Source organism: Zophobas morio, unplaced genomic scaffold (assembly GCF_036711695.1).
Source record: "Zophobas morio isolate AGI-343-1 ecotype UQ-CSIRO unplaced genomic scaffold, CSIRO_AGI_Zmor_V1 ptg000058l, whole genome shotgun sequence".
Lineage (NCBI taxonomy): Eukaryota > Metazoa > Arthropoda > Insecta > Coleoptera > Tenebrionidae > Zophobas > Zophobas morio.
The window spans coordinates 4,177,822-4,192,541 of NW_026972163.1; the positions used below are offsets into that span (position 1 = coordinate 4,177,822).

General features: G+C 35.1%; 2 protein-coding genes across 3 annotated transcripts; one reads left to right on the forward strand and one right to left on the reverse strand.

Annotated features, from left to right (window-relative positions):
- Positions 1 to 8,069: 8,069 nt before the first annotated feature.
- Positions 8,070 to 8,877, reverse strand: LOC135143118 (U5 small nuclear ribonucleoprotein TSSC4). Its single transcript, XM_064074981.1, has one exon. The coding sequence runs from the start codon at positions 8,776 to 8,778 to the stop codon at positions 8,161 to 8,163; it is 618 nt and encodes a 205-aa protein (XP_063931051.1). The 5' UTR covers positions 8,779 to 8,877; the 3' UTR covers positions 8,070 to 8,160.
- A 1,757-nt stretch (positions 8,878 to 10,634) lies between these two features.
- LOC135143283 (RNA exonuclease 5-like) lies at positions 10,635 to 13,102 on the forward strand. 2 transcript variants are annotated; one of them, XM_064075149.1, is made up of 4 exons: positions 10,635 to 10,847; positions 11,032 to 11,253; positions 11,312 to 12,400; positions 12,455 to 13,102. In XM_064075149.1, exons 2-4 carry the CDS (start codon positions 11,069 to 11,071, stop codon positions 13,077 to 13,079), a joined length of 1,899 nt encoding a protein of 632 aa, XP_063931219.1. In that variant the 5' UTR covers positions 10,635 to 10,847; positions 11,032 to 11,068; the 3' UTR covers positions 13,080 to 13,102. The 2 variants fall into 2 exon arrangements, with proteins under 2 accessions (XP_063931219.1, XP_063931221.1); XM_064075151.1 differs by lacking the exon at positions 10,635 to 10,847 and adding an exon at positions 10,896 to 10,977.
- The last annotated feature ends 1,618 nt before the right edge of the window (positions 13,103 to 14,720 follow it).

Here is a 14,720-nt window from a genome sequence, read left to right on the forward strand (position 1 = left end):
CATCGCTCATAACAGAAAAAGCAACAACACTTTTGTCGCTACCAAGAGAACAAATCAAGCCGATGTCACTGGTTTTGATGGCACAATATTGAACAAATCGTACTCTAAAATTACAATAGAGTAGGCTCCAAGTTTTTCAAGTGATTTTACACTCACAACAAAACTATCAGCGTTACCAAAAATTACAGTGTCTACCAGAAGAAATAAAAAAAAAATTGTATTAATAGTAATAATAATATTGGTTTCAGAATTTGGGTGGATCTTCTCTGGTAGCATAATAAAAATTGGTCTAAAGAGTTTAGACAGTACTTCCCTCGCTGTCGGAAACTTGACGACTGCATGGCTATTGTGTTTTTTTTTTCTCATTACATTTTTGTAGTGTGAAATTTGAAAAAAAAATTGCGATGACGTCATCAACATTTTTGCAAGGACACGTATATCAGTTGGGATAGATGTAGTGTAATACTAAGAATAAAATTATTGTATTCCCAAATTTTCCGGAAAATGAATTGGGTCGTTTTGAATATTGATTTGTTATAATCAATAAAATAACGAAACAATTTACTCACGTATACGGCGCCGGTGAGAGGCAACTGAAAATCGTTTATGTATAAGCATTCTTAATTTAAGATGACAAGCATAACAGCATACGTGAGAGTCAAACAGAGAAACTGTAAACAAAACGACCATCGGTTTTATTGCTTCGACTTCCGCTTATTATATAAAACATTGGGTTTTATTTTAATTTTTGACGGTGGAATTCACAATTGGTTGAATATAAACATGTCTATTCCACATTCGCGGAACCTAGACAGCGCACAAAACAAATGCACCTCTGTAATGTTAAAGTCGATGTAAATAAGCGTGCTACCCTTATGTTTCAACCGAGTATATGCAAATCGAAAAAATATGAATGGAATGATAAATCACAAGTACAGACTCATCATATTTTTCACATGTTAGATAGGATTTATTCAGCAAAATTTTGTGGTGACGTCATAAATTTTTTAGGAGGGACGACCAAATACATTTTGATCAAAAATTTACCATGGTTATGATAACTTTAAAATATCTCCAAGATTTCACAGCATTCGGTTCTGTAATTTCTGATTAAATCAATAAAATAAATTGACGCATTCATTAATTTTTTTGAGTCACCCTGTATATGCAAATCCAAAAAATATTATTGGATTGATAAATCACAAGTACAGACTCATCATATTTTGTACATTTTAGATAGGATTTATTCAGCAAAATTTTCGAGTGACGTCATCAATTTTTTAGGGGGAAAGAGCAAATACATTTTATAAAAAATTTACCATGCTTATGATAACTTTAAAACATCTCCAAGATTTCAAAGCATTCGGTTCTGTAATTCCTGATTAAATCAATAAAATAAATTGACGCATTCATTAATTTTTTTCAGTCACCCTGTATATGCAAATCGAAAAAATTTGAATGAAATGATAAATCACAAGAAGAGACTCATCATATTTTGTACATTTTAGATAGGATTTATTCAGCAAAATTTTGTGGTGACGTCATAAATTTTTTAGGAGGGACGACCAAATACATTTTGATCAAAAATTTACCATGCTTATGATAATTTTAAAACATCTTCAAGATTTCAAAGCATTCGGTTTTGCAGTTCCTGAGTAAATCAGTAAAATAAATTTTGCGCATTCATTAATTTTTTCGAGTCACCCTGTATATAAGCAAATCCAAAAAAATATGAATGGAGTGATATATCACAAGTACAGACGCATCATATTTTGTACATTTTAGATAGGATTTATTCGTCAAACTTTTGAGCTGACGTCATCAAGTTTTTGGAGGGGATAACCAAATATATTTTGACTAAAGATTTATGATGCTCTTTAGAGCCTTAAAACATCTGCAATATTTCAAAACATTCGGGTTAGCAGATTCAAAATTAAATTGCAAAATGTTGTTTTATAATTTTGATTTTTTTTCCAAAAATCTGGACGCTTCGGGTAAAAACTGAATTCGGAGTCGTAAACTACATGTGTAGGACTATGTTATTTTATACAATTTAAGACCCATTTACTATGTACAATTTTGAAGTGACGTCATCGCATTAGTGGTGGGGATGATTAGACAAATTTTGGTTAGCGTTTTACCATCTACATGATATTCCTAATATAAGTACAACATTTCACAACAATCGGTCCAGTACTTTCGGAGATTATCTGTCTAATAAAAATCCGGGACGGCAGACAGACGGACAGACGGACAGACGGACAGACGGACGGACAGACGGACAGACAGACGGAAATGGGAGACCTATTTCTTCGTATTCTAGGGGTCATGAAAGATCGAGAAAACGTAAAAGTAGAGAGTCGGCCGATGGACTCGATTACAATACTTCCCTGTGCTTACGCTCGGGAAGTAAAAAACGAAAAAAAAAAAAAACAAGAAAGGCATAACTGTAAAAAGCATGTTAACAAGAATAAAAAAAGATCAACAATTTGCAAAAACTAGGAAAACCGGTCGACTAATAACCAATTCAGATCGGGCAAGAAATTCAAGACCAAAACAAAATCTACATACACTCACAAGAACAGCATCAGTATCGGTAACAGCCAGATACTCTCACCCGGTGGTGGCAAATTCCTGTATCAAAAATACACCAATGGTTAACACCAATAAAAGAAACTGTAGCCCAGGTTCAAGACACCAAAAGAATTAGAAAAAGAGAGAGAAGAAGTACAGTCCGAGCCTCAAGAAACAACGTGGCGAAACACACCTCTGCCTCTGCACACTGTAAGATCCAACATCATCACCAGAAGCATCATTCCACCGATCACTACTACAGACTGCATAGCATGGTACGCTTCTTCAGAAAGTGGGTATATCAGTGAGTATCTTTTTTGTAGTAGGTACATATTTGGAACACTTTTAGAAATTTGTTAAATCAAGTGTTGATGATTCCGTATTACCTGTTATGGATAATCATATCATCTATTCGACTTTACAAATGTATGGGTTCTGTAAAGCAAACTGGTTTGTCCTCTTAACTATCCCAATATACTCATCACATCGGATGCAATAATATAGCTAAACACTTACAAAGGAAGACGAAAGCGAAATAATGTCACTGAAATATTCACTTTAACCTCATGTAAAGAAAATTTAATCAAAAAGTGGGTCGAAGGTTATTTTTACAAGACTTCCCTCGCCCCTAAAACATAGTCGGATAGCTTCGAAAAATTATAACATTTAACTTTGAGAATTTATTTTTTTTTTTTTTTGTTAATGATTACCTCTATGCGCTAAAATTAATATACAGGTTGCTAAAAAGTATGGATATAGCTAAATACTTCCAGAAGGTTTTATCAGAACTCACTGACATTTGGTGTACCTACAGGTAAAAGTATTTAAGCCCTATTCTCTGAAATATTATTCAAATTTCCATCAACATTTGTTTTGGAGATACAAGACCAACTTTTTTTTTTAATGACACGTGAAGTCAAATTTAGTATTTTTGAAAAAAGCATTTTTTGCATTCAGTGGTGTAACACTGGCCTTTCTTTATTTGCACAAAAAAATTAAAAAACAACATTAAAATAATACAATTTGGAAAATGTGAAATTTATAATTTGGCTTAAGAAATGATGTCTTTAACTTTCACTATCATTATTTCTTTACCACCTGTACGTGTAATAATTGTTGTTAAGTTTAATTATTGTAAAAAATAACACATTTAACTGAAATAAAACACTTTTTAATAAATAAAAAACGTGGTCCTGGAGGTCGATTCCCGGTTAGGATGAATTTTGTTGAAAAGCGTCAGAATCATACAAATCTCATTGTTAAATTAATTATTATTGCACACAAGTTTGATTTTTGATTTTTCACTAACATTGCAAGTGGCAGATTGCTAACAATAACATTTTCATTTATTTCCAAGGCTAACTAAATTTAATAATATTTTTCCAAATTGCATTATTTTAATACATAAGCATATTTTATTTTTTTTTTTTTTACCTAATGCGTGAATTTAACTGGAGGGGAAGATCGATAAAACCTAAAACTTGACGAAGACTACCATCAGCTAACGAGACATCCGGATGTTCTTGTAATTGCAAGTTGAGAGAACGAAGTTTTTCCCAACCGGGACCTCCGACAATGGTGGAACTTGATCCTGAATCCAATAATCCAACTAACGCAATCCCTAAAACTGAAACTCGTAAATAAGGCCTTGGATCTCCCGATGAAGCTAAAAACTTGGAATTCACCGCCTGAATCTCATCTTTCCTGCACTCTAACCTAACAAATTCCAACCACGTTTTCCAAGAATCATCCACCGGTTGTCGCTGCGAAACCCCTAGCCGGTGTTCTAGTGGTTTCTTTGTCCGTTTCCCGATAGTCGAGCTGCGTTCCTACATTGACAAGTGGATGTAGTCACGTCTCGTTTCCCGCATTTAAAACAAAATCGACCATTTCGTGGAGCTCGACACTGGGAAAAATAATGACCCGAGCCCCTACAATTCCAGCAAAGAATCGAACCAACGGATGAAGTTTGAGCCACCATTCGAGACTTGACGAGAGTAGGCCCTGCTAAATCCGGTTCTAAGCAGGATGCTTTCGGGACATTAGGCCGAGGAGCCGTCGCCAAAATTCGTACGGTCTCCAATTTCTTGCAGATGTCTAAAAGTTGATCGACACTACTGATGTCAACCAAACCGATTCCCTGAATCAAATATGGGGCAAGGTTGCGTTGCAAGACGCGTAATTTCTCTTCCTCTGAGGGTGGGACAGATAACCGATTGAACAAATTTTTCAAACATGCAAAATAACTCCCCACACTCTCATTCGGACCTTGCACTCGTGTCCTAATTTCCTGCCACAATTCCGTCGCATAATCAAATGGGAGAAACTCTTTTCGAAGCTCCCTAACAAAACCCGTCCATGACAGAACCGACGTTTTTACCGAACGATACCAAATTAACGCCTGGTCCTCCAGGAGATCAACTATCGAGTTGAGCAGTTCGACCTCTGAGACGCCTCGCGCAACTCTAAGCTCTTCCACCCTCTCTAGAAAGGCATTAACGCTCATCCCCTGTTTATTTCCTGAAAATTTCAAGCCCCATTGGCAAACAGGAACTTGGTGCTTGTGGATATTTACGACCTGCGCTCCCAAAAGTGGAACCGTCGGCGGTTGCACGTTTGGGTCGTTTGGCTCTACCGTCGCGTCCAGTTTAGAATCAACTAAAACTTCAATGCTGCCCAACTGATTGAATAGGTTGGTCAGACGATCTGCCATTTGATCACGTTCCTCCTCCGTTAACCTAAGCCTAACTCGACTAACGCGTCCGTACAAGTGTCTTAACTTAGTCTCAACATTTCGTTCCTCTGTGCTGTTTTTCGCAATAGACCGCCGACTTTGGACAAAACCGTAAAGTTGAGCTATTTTCTCCGTACAAATCAGCATCTCGGTTTCCACAACTAAGCGAAAGGTCGGGCTAAAAACCAAGTCGCCAAACTCTTCCGTTCGTATTAATTCCGATAACCTCCTTCGCATCGCCCCTACGGTTTCATGACCAATGTCGTCAACCCCTCGTACCGCCAGCTCATACAAGAGCTCATCTCGAGTGAGCCTATGAGAATCCATAGCTTAGATATATATGTATATATATAGGACGCAACTTAAGATTACCTCAACCCTAAAAATTATACCTACTCAAAAATCAGTTATCACCCAATCACTACAGTCAGAACAAGCCCCACGTTCCGGGCGCCAAATTAATTGTTACGTGGCTCTCGACCGCGACTAGGCTCAACCGGGAAGGCCGTGGGTGATGGTACAAAAAAAAATAAAATAAAATTGGAGCCTACAATTAATTAAATTTATTTAGAACGGGGGAGGTGAGTGACTGTGTGACTGAGTACAAACTATCGATCTAAATATAAAAAAAAACCTAAATAAGTTACTATTCTAACCCTATGAGTACTTCGCGTCCGTACCGCAACAGTGCCGTTCCTGGCGGTGGCGAAGATGCCGAACGCGAATATACTTAAATAATAAAAAAATACAAGAAAATAAAATAATACCTAATACCCTATAACTAACGCCTCTCCTTCTTTCCGGAGTCCAACACGGCGTCCTCACTTAGAAAATGGGGTGGGGCGGGGCGGCTAGTTGACCTTCGTCCAAACTTCACACAGAAAAACCTTTCCACGCCAAGAGCGCAAAAAGATGGCAACACGTAGAAACGAGGAGGGAAAAAAAACCCAATGGTAAAAATAAAGCGAAGAAAGAAAAAGAAAAAGGCCTGAAAAGAAGATTAACTAAATTTCAATCCAGAACCCAATCTAGTAATTACCTCTGATGGTGTGCGGCCTTAAAGTGAATTTTCGGGGGTCTCAAAACACAGGACACACGTCCTCGTTCCCAAATGCGGTGGCCTCAAATCGTCTCTAACGCAATTTGGAGAAGAGTAATGCCACAACTGGCTAAAATAAGGGCTCTACCTCCAAAAATGGCCCCTTCGCACTGGATACCCTGAAAACACTTGCACCCGTTCCCAACGACTCGAAAAATCAAAATGGAGTCCCTCCTGGTTTTTTTTTTTTCCCTTTCTGTGGCATGCGCGGTCTGAAATACCCAAATCGATTGAGGGAGGGGAAAATATCGATACCCCGAATCAATGAGAGCTGTCAACTAACGGGCCAATTTCATGTAAACAAACAAAATCAACCAAAATCGTATCAACCTATATCAACTTGGATTGGTGCAGTGTAATACTAATAAATAATAACACTAATAACAGTATTATATTACCAAATTTTCTGGAAAATGGAGTAAGCTGTTCTTGATTTGATCCATAAAATAAATTGATTCATTCATTAATGTTTTTGAACTACCTGCATGAGCGATCAGTAGAGAGCGGATTTCTGTCGGGCTAGACAAGGCCAAACTCGGTACGGCTCGTACGGGATGGGAATTCATTGCAGTTACCGGTTGCACTTCGTTTATTTGAGATTAGAATAACGCTGCTTCGTTGCACTCTGCTGTTAATTCCAGTTCTCATTTAGTTAGCCGTTTGATTAATAAATCGTTAATTGTATTTATGGAATCAAGTGACAATTAAATTCAGTGATTAACTATCACCCGCTACTGAGTCCCGGCGATGCAGCGCGTCCCCACTAAAATCGTGACGTAGCCCGACAGAAATCCGCTGTCTAGCGATCAGTCAACAGCACGGGATCAGAGATACACTGTGATCAGAGGCGGTGCACTTTGGTTTAAAATAAGTTCACAGAGTAAAAACGTCTTACTATTTGCTTAACTATGACATAAAAAACAACAATATTTATCTCAATATAAAAACTCAAGAAAATTTTACTACTACTGGTTTTATATTCCGTCTTATTAAATTATTTTTGTATCTAATGCCCAATACTCAGTAAGCGTTTTCGAGTACATCACTATCACTAACACTAATACTGTTTCCCAGTCATATTTCTACCTATTTGGCTATCACTAACGCATAAGTCCAATGATTTCCAAAGATGTTTTTCTTAAATTTATGCTTTTACCAGCAACGTCGATGTAAACATTTCCGGTATTTATCAATTTTAAATGCCGCTTTTCCAACTGATAAGTAAAAACACCAATTTTGTCCTCAATCACATCGTTGCACCTTAAAACGCCGAGAATCGAAGTGTATTATATGTTGCATAATTCACATTGACAACCACAAAAGCTAAGTGGTTTAAATTTAACGATGTATATGTACTCAGCTTTACCGGAGTAATAAATAAATTAGCATACTATTCACATCTCTTCTTATGTAAATGCCTTTTCCTTATTTTTAGCTTAATTATATTTCTTTTGTTACATAAAATATTTTTTTAAACATTTAATTTTCAACCAACACTATAGTGTGTTAAACTATTAGGTAGCTCCGCATTTTTAAATTACCTAACTATAACTTGTGGTTACAGCGGAGAAACAGTCAGAAGTATATGAAAGAAATCTAATCATTTAACACATAAAATTAACATCTGTTGCAGTTTAATTGCTACGGAATCAGATCAAAACATAAAATATTATAACATTATTATTATACATAAGATATCTCTTAATTTAACAAATGTTTCCACACAAAATAAATGGTGTATATAAATACAAATTCATTCATCTTCAAATAAATGATCTAATTTTAATTGGGGACCTTCCGAACTTCCTGAATTGTGATTCTTTTTTCTTTTATTGATCTTCTCCCCAACAACATATTCTGGCATGACACGTTTTGAACTTCTGAAACTAGCCTTGACTTCCAACTTTGAACTTCCACTTTCTGGCGTAAACTTTTTGAAAACAATTTTCTTTGGTTCCTCATCAGCATCTCTCATGTCTTCTACACTTCTGCTCTTTAACTCATTCAAAAATGAGAGAGCTGTTTTTGTGTTACTTGAGTCAGACATATCTTCATCCTTGACATCTGCAAGTGAGTATTTTGTCCATTTATGTGGGTTCTTTTTAAAATCAGGAATTGTTCTCATGTAATTAACGGGATCTTGAGGAACTTTAAAAATGCTTTCTTTACCACGAAATTGCTTGGTTACTACTCGGCCTGATGATTTCGGCGTGTTGGGTTCTACATCGATAGCTTTCTCAGGGCGAAGATTACATTTCGTTGTAGTTAACTGATCAAAAACATTTTTTTGCCTTTCGAGAAACTCTTTGTTGCCTCGTAAAACAAATGAAGTGGTTGACTTTTTGTGACCCTCATTTTGACCCAACACCATTTTTGTAAAACGATAACCAACCAGATATTTTTGACAAAATAACACTCGTTGTTATGATAATATGATTGCTGTGTCAATGCTGTCAAATAGCTACCAGACTTGCACTTTGCAGACATGCGCACCGTGCCAACGCCAACCAGCCAACCAATGGTGCCAGACAGGGAAACAAGGTGTGTTTTATTAGCCATGTACAGAAGGAGACATGGTATAGGCATCCGATGTACCAAGTTAAAAATCGTCTGCGCATTCATTTGTGATATTAGGTGGCATCAACGACCTTGTGACTCTTGTGAGCTTCGTTAGGGAAGTCTAGGGAATTTCAGCTTGAGTTGTCATTGCTCTGTCCAATACGTCAATTAATTGTCGGCTAACGAAAGTTAATGAAATTAATAATGATAAAAATGTAATTATTGAAAGTTGAACGGTCCAAAAATGTGGTTTCGTATCAATTTCGATAAATGTGGGACATCAGCAAATGCAAATACCAATTTGCTCTTATCACTTGAGTGTTGAAAAGAGGTTTTTGACATATTTATGCTTAGTTCTCTCCACAAACCTAAATTCTGCGATCACATCAGACATACGACTGCAACCACTGAATAATCACAAATAAATTTTTGCAATCTAAAGAATGTATTTTAAATTTCGCGCTAATTTCATCCCACTTGACGTCACACCCGATGCGTATCCTTCTACCATGTTACCTACCATGGAGATGAATATAAAGACGAAATGAGATTTCAAATATAACTTTTACCAAAATTAAAAAGCCATCACTTGTTGATTTCAGTTGCTAACAAAAAAACTTCAGTGGTGATTTTAAATCATATTTACGGACATATATTGAAAATAAGAACATTTTAATTCAATAATAATGATATTAATTTTATTAAATTTAATATATAATTAATTTACAAATACTATATTCTCAATAATTAAAAGTCACACATTTTAAATGCAGTAATTATCCACTAAATTTCAAATTTAATATATTCTGATTTAAGTGTCACAGTTGATAAGCCTTCAAATAAATAAACTGATTCATTAGTATATGTACCATGGTACAAGAACAAGAAGATATGGTATGATACTGCGCATTTTCTGTGACGTCATGTGGATGTCATGACCGTCAACTTTAAATTCTGGCTTGTTGCATGTTCGTCATCGTTGCATCTGATATCAACTTAGCACCTTGGAAGATAAGTATATATATCATAACCCATGATCAAAAACTGAACCGAATCTCAAACATCCGTTATAACCTCTCATTATATCACTGATAAATTGACTTTGACAGTTTTCGAAGTTGTCAGAAGAGCGTTTCAAGCACGGTTTTCAAGGCAATGTGACGTTACGTGGCTGGTACACAGAGTAGACGAAAATTCATCCACCGGAGTAGCATTCCATGTCTTTTTTTCCACGACATGTATGACAATAAATGACGTTTTAGGAACAATTTACAATGCCAAAATTTTATAATTGTGAGTTTGCACTTCTCTAAAAGGGTTCACAACTGTACGTAAAAAAAACTGGAAAACTTTTTTTTATATAGCAAACTACACAACTTTATATTACATTTTGACGTCCTTATTTATTTTGAAGTTAAAAAAATAACATTTTTAGAACATATTTCAACCTTAGATTAAATAATAATTTATTATATTTATGATATAAGATTTCAACGGCGGGCGTGCGTTACCATTATCTTCCAACTTTTATTTTAAAAGTTTGGATAAAATCCGCTAGTGGCACCAGTTTTTCTTTAAACGTATAGTTTAAATAGTTGTGGTTTAAACGTCAGTAGTAGCGTATTGGTATTGAACTCTGGTATAGAATGAAGACTCACAAAATGCACCTCGATGTTTTGACGTTTCCTGAATTTGACGTAAGGGAAACGTCACTTCTGCAGTTTTATGTTGGGTATTTTAATGCAAAGATATAAAGCAGCACGAGGATTTTATATAAAGTAAATTTAATTGAAATATAAAGTGCTCATATTTATCACTTAAAATTCAAAAAGTCGATTGCTGCACGCTTAATTTACCATCACTCTGGAATCAATGTGTCAGGTGAGAACTGCCCTACTCGTTTGTTTTATTTTGTTTGGTAACCTCAAATGTTGCCATCAAGTTTAAAATTTCTATGGCTTAGACTATCGTGTACTATACAAACGTTTTATTTTTGCTTTACAAAATTTTGGTAAATCGTAAAACGCTTCCTTTAAGAATTCTGATCCATTTTCATAAATTTCAGCATACCGAAGATACCTATCCAAGAACCTCTTTTGAAAATGAAAAACAAATCGCTAAAACGGATTGAGAATAAAAAAAAGAAAATGGCTGCGTTATTGGAAATTTCGCAGTTAAATGAGTATGATCGACATATGAAAAAAACGCATATAATTGAAGCAGACAGTTCTAATGTACCTGATCTGGAACCTAGTATAAAAAAGCCAAGAACAGAAGCTCATATAAGGTAAAATAAAATAAAAATAATATAAACTGACGTGACAATCATGTACATTTATTTGTAGTGATAATGTTAAAGAATCGGAAATTTATAACCAGGAAGAGTTAGGCCCTTCTGGAAAACCAAAATTGAGTGGCTTTGAATTACAAGAATTAAAAAAGATGTTAAGAGAAAAGACGACAAAACTACGGCAGCAGCCCATTTTTAAATTACGGGATATGGGCATAAATGCTTCTTTAAAAACAGACCTGGATAGTCGTGTCCCTTTGTTTTTGTCAGACATACAACACTTGATCATGTATTCACAGCTTGGACATCATTCTCCATATTCACCAGCAAGATGGTGTGCACTGGAACGATTCAACAGACTTGCAACAACATGTGTTCTGTTAGTAGAAAACATATCATTGTATCACTACATGTCATATGAAAGTATGTTCCCTTTTATGCACTCAGTGTTTGAAAGCAAATTAGAACTCTTGTCATCAAATTTAAAAAACACTGATGTAGTAAAAGAACTATCTATGGTGCCTCTAACAGGAACGCAAGTAAAGAAGCTTTGTAATCAGTTTGGCACACTACAAGAAGCTGTATTAAAAAGCTCAGAAGTCTTTGATACTGTACGTAATCTGTTTCCGATTGACAAAGATGAAAAAACGGATCCTGTTGAATCAACAAAGTTACCATCTACTGATAGATTTCCAAGAACTCAGTTGTTATTATCAGGTTGGCAGATGGTTGAAGAAAACTTTCCTCTACCAATTAAGGGTTTAATGGATACCAAGTATGCAGGCTATGTATTAACAAAGGACAAATATCAAGATGTAACACCATTTAGTAAAATGTTTGGTATTGATTGTGAAATGTGCAAGACTACTACCGGTGATTTAGAATTAACAAGAGTGTCAGTAGTAGATGAAGATTTCAATATATTTTATGATACACTTGTGAAACCTGATAATAAAATTACAGATTATTTAACCAGATTTTCTGGAATAACACATAAAATGATGAAAAACATAACAACAACATTACAGGATGTCCAGGAAAATCTCAGAAAATTGCTACCTGGTGATGCTATTTTAGTTGGTCAGTCATTGGGGAATGATCTTCATGCTCTCAAGATGATGCATCCATATGTTATAGACACTAGGTAATAATAATTGCTTGCTTTTGTTTTTTTAATGCATTTTTTTAATTATTTTAGTGTTATATTTAACATCACTGGGGACCGTTCTCGAAAAACAAAACTTAAAACATTGATGAGGGAGTTTCTGTCTGAGAGAATTCAGGAGGGCAAAGTGGGTCACTGTTCCACTGAAGATAGTATTGCATCATTAAAACTTGCCCAACTCAAACTTACAAAAAATCTGTACTTTGGTGATGCTGTGATGGGAAGTGTACATAATGATTTTCGAAATTATCCCGACTTGGGGACTTTCAATTATGCAACTAGTATGTTAAAGCAAACTACAAGGTTGGATAAAACTGCGTTAGTTGTTGGTGTCGACGATGTAACCTCAAAGTACAAATATTATGTAGACAAGGGTACAGAAACTAAAGAACACGAGAAAATTAGTTTTTTCACAGAAAAAAGTTGTAAAGATATTTTTAAAAAGATATGTGAGTCCACAAATATGTTTTCATTAAATATAGGTCATGTGAAGGTACAAATGGAACAGTTAGATGGATCTAAAATGTTTAAAAATATTGATAGATGGGTAAAAGAAGTTTATGAAAAATTGCCCACCCCAGGACTCATTGTTGTTGTGCTTGCTGGAAGTGAGGGAAGCAATGGCGGTTGTTTTATTCAACTTAAAAGAGATTTGTGATTGTAATTAAATAACTATACCAATATATGTTTTTTATTCTTTATTAATGTAAAAAGAAACTCCACTTTGTCACAATGCTTTGAAAACTACAAACAATAACATCAAACTTTTAGCGACTCATTCACTGAAAATCATTACACAAGATGTCATAATTTCCTGTACTGTGTGTATGTACATTTCAGTCAGTATTTTGAAGTAGTGTAAAAGATGAATGAATACATCGCCTGAATACTGGTTTGCCGCATAGATCACAGTTCCACGCATTTTTTCTTAATTTAAAGTTAAATTTAGTAGAGATGTACCGACTGTAGGTCTGGCCGACTAACCGACTAGCCGATTGTTCGGCCAGTAAAAACCGACTGTTCGGCTTTGCTAAAACCGGTTTATAAATGCGACAGACAGTGTGTTTTCTTTTTCTATTTCTCTGACTACCTTAAAAATTTGTTTTATTTTAATAAAAGGAATAACTAAAGTTCCTTTGCTTTCCAAAAAATGTGTTAAATTTGTTTGGATAATTTTAACATTTAATTTTTTTTAGTAACTCACTACAAAAATAATGAATAACACAATTTAGGACCAGTTTATCCAATATTTTAACTGAGATTAAGTTGATCGCGCATTTAACAAGGCGTCTGATTGGCGTAGAGTCGGTCATATGGTACTTTAGCGCGGGGTTAAAAATTAAATCGCAATTAAATTTTTAATTGAGGTTCTGTAAACCGGGTTTAATTGTTTTATATACTATTTTAATTTTAATAAAAAAAAGCCGACCGATCGGCTGTTTAGCCGACCAGTCGCCGACTCCAGCCGACGATGAAAAACGGTCGAATAGTCGGCTTATCCGACCGGTCGGCCACTAGTCGGTACATCCCTAAAATTTAGTCAACCGCATTTCCATTATCTAAACAAAACTAAAACAATATAGTTTCGTACAGCAACTTTACTAAATTACCCTAGATGATGGATTTTTATTGCTAACATTTTGTATTTCATGTTGCCGTTGTAAAAAATTATAATTGAGGCGACAGTCACAGATAGAAACTTGCGAAAAAAATTATTGTAATCTACTTTTATTTATGTTGTGCGTTTTCCACAAATGTGTACAAAGGAATTATGCCTACCTTACTAAATTAAAAATGTATTACAGACATATTATGTACTTTATAATTGTGTTTGAAATTTGGTGGAGGGTCGGTAAATGCTGTTGTCTGAGTATTAACTGAAAGAGAAGGCGTTTCTAATTTGCAGACCACAGTTTATCTTGCAGACTGGAGGTTAAAAATGCTCCAATCAAGTTGAAACTCAACATTTGCTTATTTCTTAATACGAAGATTACTGACACAAAATTTCAACCCGATCGGAGAAACCGTTAAAAACTACCCCCAAAACAACCTTGCAGACTGGCACTTAAAAATACTCTAATCAAGTTAAATTTTGACATTCGCTAGTTTTTCAATACGAGAATTACACTGTGTAACAAAAAAATTATTATGTTGCTTTTTTCACATTTATCGTTGTATCCTGATGTAACTTTTGACATGCTGTGGTTCGTTTGGTCGAACTGTCCCTATTTTCATTTATTTAATTTTTTTTGTAAAAGTAAAAAATTTGTATGTATTTTGTGTTTAAATTCGAAAATCG

Bases quoted from the DNA above. Each gene is read 5' to 3' on its own strand.
- LOC135143118 (XM_064074981.1), bottom strand. From the start codon at position 8,778: ATGGTGTTGGGTCAAAATGAGGGTCACAAAAAGTCAACCACTTCATTT.
- LOC135143283 (XM_064075149.1), top strand. From the start codon at position 11,069: ATGAAAAACAAATCGCTAAAACGGATTGAGAATAAAAAAAAGAAAATG. The intron at 11,254-11,311 runs GTAAAATAAAAT...ATTTATTTGTAG, and splicing joins AGAACAGAAGCTCATATAAG to TGATAATGTTAAAGAATCGG. The intron at 12,401-12,454 runs GTAATAATAATT...TAATTATTTTAG, and splicing joins CCATATGTTATAGACACTAG to TGTTATATTTAACATCACTG.